This window comes from Gordionus sp. m RMFG-2023, chromosome 5 (assembly GCF_954871325.1).
Source record: "Gordionus sp. m RMFG-2023 chromosome 5, tfGorSpeb1-WG-v2, whole genome shotgun sequence".
Lineage (NCBI taxonomy): Eukaryota > Metazoa > Nematomorpha > Gordioida > Chordodea > Parachordodidae > Gordionus > Gordionus sp. m RMFG-2023.
This window is the reverse complement of record NC_088779.1, coordinates 22102512-22110279: the sequence shown is the minus strand read 5'-3', so window position 1 is coordinate 22110279 and position 7768 is coordinate 22102512. Positions and strand designations below refer to the sequence as shown.

Sequence of the window (7768 nt, the reverse complement as noted above, 5' to 3'; positions counted from 1 at the left end):
AAAAATCTTTCTAATTTGTAGTTTTATAATTTCTCATTTAACCATGATAATCTATTAGATAGTTTTATTAAACTTAGTAAATATAAATTAGACAAATTAATTTTTTTTATTTTATAAATAAAGGTAAAAACAAACATGCGCAAATACAAGGAATAAAATAACGCATAATATTAATGAAATTTATACTATTTATGTTTAAAAAGTGAATTAGAACGGATAATTAAAATATTTCATTATTTAATTTAGTCCTCTGTCAAGAGAGTATAAACTTAAGGCTAGAAAATGCTCTTTCTACGGATATCTGCGTATCTGGAACTGTTAGCACTATTATATCTAATTTATAAAGTTCTGGCATACCATTTTTTACATTTTCAATTAATTCAAAAGATTATTATCTTTTTCTAATCTCTCTATATTATCAAATAATTATTATAATTTTCACCCCAAGAATTATTCTTATTTATCTAGAACTTCAATATTCTGATTATTTAAATTTTGTATCAAATTCCAAGTTTTAAAAAGATGTTTTTTGGCGATCTCTTTATATTCGTCTATCATCATTTTTCTCTATTGGATTTCGCGATAAAGCATCTGCAATTAAGATCAGTGAAGTTGGCGGAACGATGTGAGGATCAATTAATAAAACCTATGCCAATATTTAGTCTTAATTGATCTAACCAGACGTCATCGGAATTAAAGGCTAATGAGTTATAAGCAAAATAAGGAATTATATTAGAACCTTTCTTGTACATAATATCATAATCATATGCGGATTATTTATAGGCCCAACGTAAAAATATTTGATTTGATAATAAACTTAAATCTCTGTTATTGCCATATATCTTTATTAGAGGTTTATGGTTCGTTCATATTATAAACTTACGTCCACCCAAATAGTTGTGAAATTTTTCTACGCCGTTTATTGTTGCTTTAGCTTCTTTATCTATTGTAGAATAATTCTTTTCAGCCTCTTGTAAAGTTCTTGAGATGTACGCTATTGGAAATTCGTCTCCGTTATTATATTTTTGCAGGAGTACAGCTCCAAATCCTTGGCTGGATGCACCTGTTAATATTAACCCGAGGTCCGGTTTATAAAACGGTATATTATTTTTTTCTGTTACTATTCCTTTTGCTCTTTCAAGTAATGTAACATAATTTTTAGTTCAATTCCATTTAACATTTTTTTCTAGTTTTATTATATTCGGCTATAATTCTATGTAAGTCTAAAAATGATTTTATATCATGTCTATCATTGAGTTGCAGATTTTTGTATTATTTTACTTTTATCTGGATGTATTCCATTTTCATCTATTATGTATAATAAATATGATACTTTTTCTTTCATAAAATTTATTTTGAATTTTAATCCCGCATTTTGTAATTTTTTGAGGACTTGTTTTATATTTTCTACATGCTGTGTATCATTTTTTCCTATGATTATAACATCGTCTAAATAATCTACTGTATCTTTACAGTCAGCCAGTAAATCGTCCATATATCATTGAAATATTATCGTTTCTATAGCTATACAAAAATGTAATCGTAAATAGCGGTAGTATCCATTTGGTGTTACCATAGTTAATAATTCTTGGACTCTTTGTCAATACTCATTTGTAGATATGCGCCTTTTAGATCTAATGTTGTATACTTATTTCCTTTAGCGATCTTTACGATTAATTCTTAAAACGTTTGTAGAATGTGTTAGTCTTTTAGTAAAAATTTATTCAATGTTACTTTGAAATCACCACATAATCGTAGTTCACCTGAAGTTTTACGATTACTACCATTGGAGTACTCCAGGTTACTCTTGTTGTTGATAGATCTATTTTCTTTATTGTTGTTTTCTTCCAAACGTTTCAGTTCATTTTCAATTCTATTTCTAAAGGCAACGGTACTCTTCTTGCTGGTGGAGCTATGTTTTGTATTTTCTTCTAATTGTAGTTTTACTGGTATTTTATATTAATCACAATTTAATATCAAACACAGTAGCAAATTATATAGTTTTTCAATATTCACGTTTCCGTTATTATTATTATTATATTTATTGCTGATCATATTGACTTTTACCTTTGTTGGTAACGATAGATCAAATTCTATAGTCCATGGACATCTAAATAGAGCTGCATCATTTGTTTTTGTAACTAATAAAGCCATTTTATTTTATCATAATTGAACTTTTACATAAGCTTCTCCCATAATTTTTAATTATTGTTTATATGTAGTTGGAGCTCTAATCATTCTCAGTTTTTGCCTCCCAATATTATTCCATATTGTTGCATTAATGATGTGAACCTGTATCATATTTCATCTTAATTTCATGGTTATTTAATAATACCATAATTGTTGGGTGCTGTCCATATTTGTGAGAAATCTGAATCTTCGTCGTTATAATTGTAATTTGTACCATAAACATTTCCTCCAGTTTTACAATAAACGGCAAAGTGGTTTAATTTAATACATTTACTGCACTTTTTTCCGTATGCGGGACTTCCGAATAGCATGAAAACGATTATAGAAATAGCACGGTTTTCTTGCATTATTATTATTTGTGTGGTAGTTATTATAACTTTGAACTGGTTTTTTTACGCATGTTTTATTATCATTTTGATACTGCCGATTATACTGTTGATTATTATTATCATTTTGATTTAATCGTTTATTATTATCATTATGTTTAATAGTATCTTTGATTTTATAAGCTAATTTTATATTATTTAGTTCTTAAAGCCATTTCTGTAAACTTGTTTAAGCTTAACGCTTGCTCTTCGTCTTTAGTGTCTGGGTATCTTAAACGTAGTTCTTTATCCAGTTGCGACATCTTTAATCCAGCTTAATCGATCACAAATTCGTAGTTCTATATTATCTTCAAAAATTAACACTTACTAGCTAGTTCCTTTATATTTTTTAAATAACTCAATACTGATTCTGTTGGTTCGCGACTTACTCCAATAAAATCAATTCTTGATGCCAAGATATTTCTTTCGTCTTTAAAAAGTTGTTTTGCGATTTTATATAAATCTTCCCATACCACATCATCAATTTTCCTTGAAAATAGTAATTTTTTTATATCTGTTATTATATTTATTCCTTCATATGCTATGAATAATTTATTCAAAGTTCCGTCGGTTTGAGGAATATTCTTTATATTCAAAATATATTTAATATATTCCAAATAATCATCTAAAGAAGTTTCCTCTTTATGAAATTCGTTTAATGTACTTTTTGCAATATCACCCATAATTTCTAAAAATATATATTATTTTTTTTAAAAAAAAAGTAAATATACAATTTTATTTAATATTTAACTTGACAGAAGACCACGTTTTTTTTTATTTTATCGCCAATTTTATATTTTTAAGAAACTTCATAAAATATATGGTCAATAGTTTTTTATTTTTAATTCTTGTATATATTTATATATATACTATTCTCTAATTATTCAATTTAAATTCTATAAGTATTCAATTTAACTGACATTTTATAAATACGTTACATTATTGTATGACAAATGTATAATCCAAATAACGTTGAATATTATAACCTTTTAAAATATATAAAATATAACAACCCGTTCAATATATTTATTAATCCTATAGGCTTTGGCGTTGCAGCTATTTGCCTCTGATTTTAAAATATTATATTTTCCATAAACTGAATTAAAAAGCATATGTTAGATTCAAAATATTCTTGAAATTTCTTATAACCATATTTTTCATGATATTTATAATATTATAAGATAAAAGATTAGAATATAGCTTTGAATTTAATCCATTTTGTTTTATTATTTTCTTCTTCAATTTTTTGTATATAAAATTTGATAATATTTTATAAAAATTTCTGAAAAAAAATAAAAAGTACCCTACATTATCATAAGTGTACAATATTTTCTAAAAAAATTTTTTAAAGTACCCCTTTTCAAATTTTAAGAAGCAGCTGTTTCGTACCCATTCCCAGGGGCAATTAATTTCAATAATGATGAGAGATGTTTCTCCGGTCTTTACTTTTCAATAGGATCTTTTTCTTTAATCATACATATATAATTTGTAATATCCATAGAATTAATATCATTGTTAATTCGCCCATCATATTTATTAGAATATTCGATTTTTTTATCTCAAAATTAATTATCATAGTAATAAAATATGTTTTATAAGGCTTGATCTTATCTTGATAATGAATATTTTATTCGAATCTAATTAATGTCAATATGCCAATTATAAAATTTTTAAACCATAATTAATTTCGAAAATTTTCCGAGAAATAAGTCATTTTTTGTTCATTATTTTCAGATATATATTTCTTTTTCCTTTCATTTTTAATATTCCAAAAGTATCAAAGCTACAGTCAGAGATACACTTCATATTCTTTCTTTCTTTGCCTGGAATACAAATAAATGAATATAAAATATTAAGAAAATTAAAAAAAAATTAAGAGGTGAGAAAATATTTGTTATACATTCATGTCATGTTTATAATATATAAAACATATTAGGTAAAAATTATTAAATTATCCAATTTATGTTTAAAATCTTTATTTATAAATTCTTTATTATAAATACTGTATATTAATTATAAATTTTAATTATAATAGTCTTTGTTTTGCGTAATTATAATTTTCATTATATAATTGATTCGATTATTATATTTAATAGATGGGCAGGTGTCTAGTTTGTAATAGTTATTGTTGATATTTAATTTAATAATTAAAATGTCAATCAAAAAAATCATTTTTATTTTATTTTGTTAAAAAAATCATTTATGTGTTTTATGATATAAATTATGGGAACGTTTTTTCTTCGATTAACAAAACAAGATATATTTTTTCGTTTTGAGTTTTGTTTTTATTGATAAAAGATCGTCATTATTTTTATATTTAAAGAATATGTAATTATTTTATATATGATAATAGATTATCATTAATTTTTTTATGAAAATAATTTTTCTGGATTATGTAAATTAATTTTTTGATATAATTAATTTGTTTTATGGGATTCATTTTTTTGCAACCAATTTTTTTATATAAATTGAATAAAGATATTTAGCTTTGAAAATAGTGTATGTTTCAAGGGTTTAAGTTTAAATCTTTTACTTACTATTAATTAACTTTCTTTAAAAGATATTTAGCTTTGAAAATAGTGTATGTTACAAGGGTTTAAGTTTAAATATTTTACTTACTATTAATTAACAAACTTTTTAACATCTTTGATATTTTATAGCAGGGATTCTAGATTATATCTTCTATTAAATTAAAATTTATTTAAATGTTGCATATAATTTTCTGAACCAAAATTCAAGTATATTATACACATTATTATATTGTAAAAATAAGTATATATATATATATATATATATATACACATTATTATACATTAAAAGAATTAATGTTAATTTGAATAATAAAATAAAGTTTATCTTAATAAAATATAAATTGTAAAAATTTAACTAACAGTTGCGAGGATATTTAAATGAATAGAAAAATTGAAAATGTTAATTTAAAAAAAGATTTTAATTATTTTATTATAATAATTTGATTATTATAAGGTATAGATTTTATTTCTTTCTTAAATTTAATTTTTAAAATTTTAATTAAGAAATAGTAATTTATTATTAATATTTATAATATAATCTGTAGGCGTAAATTTTCAAATAATTGAAATGAAATAAATTGGGATAAATTCTTCAGGTCAATTTTAATTTTATATTTAATTATGTTCCAAATTATAGCCTTAATTTTATCTTTTGATATAGATTACAAATAAATTATATTAATACAAAATAACATATGTTTACATGCTGTTAGTGATTAAATGTCACTCAAATTTTCGTCTATTTTCAAATAAATTTGAAAAGATGCATTTTTTTTGAATTGAATGCTTGGTATTAATAATAAAAGTTCCTTATACAGGAACTCATTTAAGAAAAAATTATATTGCATCACAAATTTATTGTTTAAAAAAAATTATAGTGAATATCCACCTGATGATGAACCAATGGTTAAGATTAAACGTGCTTTAAAATATGAAGCTGATGGTTTTAAATCTTTAATTAAATCAATACATAATATTATTACTGCTCAAAATAATAAAATAATTTCACACGATACAGTTCTTCCTCATATTTATAAAAATGATTATGAATTCCCATTTGAGACAGATATACTCATTATTGGAAGTGGAGTCATGGGTTTGTCAGCATCATATTGGCTTAAATACTTTGCAAGACAGGATATTAGTGTAGTCATTGTAGAAAAAGATATAGATTATAGCTCTTCAACCTCTTTATTATCAATGGGTGGTATACGGCAACAATATTCATTGGAAGAAAATATTAAAATGTCACTTTTTGGAGCTCATTTTATCAGGAATTATGCATCTTATTTTAGGTTACCATTATCAAACATTGAACCTCCAAAAATCAGTTATAATCCTCAAGGATACTTGATGCTAGCTTCTAGTGAAGGAGTAGACCAACTTCATTCAAATTATTTGATGCAACGAGAATATGGATGTCATACCAAACTTTTATCCCCAGCTAATCTTAAGCTCAAATTTCCATGGCTAAATATTGAAGGGATAGAGCTTGCTTCTTATGGGCTATATAATGAAGGCTGGTTTGATGCATGGGAATTAATGATGAATTTTAAAACATATGGTGTTTTTCATGGTGTTAAACATATTCATGGCCAGTTACTTGGATTTGAAAGCAAAACATTAGGTACTTACTATGATCCTATAACTCATCAACTCCTTGAATTTAAGAGGCCTAATAAAGCTATATTAAATGTTAAATGGGGAGATGGAACCATCCAACGTAAGAAAATTCTATTTTCTAAATTGATAAATGCTTCTGGCATTAATGCGGCTGATGTTGCTCAAATGTTAGACATTGGGTCCGGTGAGATTGGAAGAGAAATCCCACTTCCTGTTGAACCCAGGCAACGTTATGTATATGTTATTAATTGTCCTGAAGGGCCTATACTTGATTGCCCATTTTTAATAGATAAATCTGGTTTAGCACTTAGAAGACACGATTTACATGGGAATTATTTAGTCTTGCTTTCACCACAATCAGAAGAATTTTCAGAGATAACAAATGATGCTGGAACTTATTTCGAAACTAACATTAGACCAATATTAACACAAAGAATACCTTGTTTTAAAAATCTTAAAGTAGTCAAATACTGGTGTGGCTTTTATGATTATAATTTTGTCGATCAAAATGCCATAATAGGTCCTCACCCATATCATACAAATGTTTATATGATCAATGGATTTAGTGGACATGGTTTACAACATAGTCCAGCTGCTGGAAGAGCTATTGCTGAGCATATATTTCATGATGATTATGTTACTCTCGATTTAAATTGTTTTAAGTTCGAGCGGTTTTCACAGAAAGAATTAGTATTCGATAAACATATTATTTAGAATACTTTTTAAACTAATATATATATATATATATAATTGTATAAAATGGAGTTTTTTATAAATGCAAATCATATAAAAATAATTTTATTTAAAGAATTATTAAGAATAACCAATATTTGAAGATACATAATTATAAAAGCAATTAGTAAGTTGATTATAAAAACGAATCAAGCATATATAGGCATGACTAAAATAGAATCTTCATATTCTGTGCTAATTTTTATATAAAATATATATATCACATTTAGCTCTTCAAGATAATTTGGAAAATTTTTATTTTTAGAAAAACTTATTAAAGCATGATTCCTTTCTATTTATGTGATATTTTTAAAAAATAATTAGAAT

The 7768-nt window shown here is 24.5% G+C and overlaps 1 protein-coding gene across 1 annotated transcript; it reads left to right on the top strand.

Annotated features, from left to right (window-relative positions):
- Window positions 1-5891: 5891 nt before the first annotated feature.
- On the top strand, window positions 5892-7468 carry LOC135929588 (FAD-dependent oxidoreductase domain-containing protein 1-like). Its single transcript, XM_065466243.1, has one exon. It carries the CDS (start codon window positions 5990-5992, stop codon window positions 7421-7423), a length of 1434 nt encoding a protein of 477 aa, XP_065322315.1. The 5' UTR covers window positions 5892-5989; the 3' UTR covers window positions 7424-7468.
- Window positions 7469-7768: the final 300 nt, after the last annotated feature.

What these genes read in the sequence shown, in the direction of transcription:
- LOC135929588 (XM_065466243.1), top strand. Translation starts at nt 5,990, where the DNA reads ATGGTTAAGATTAAACGTGCTTTAAAATATGAAGCTGATGGTTTTAAA.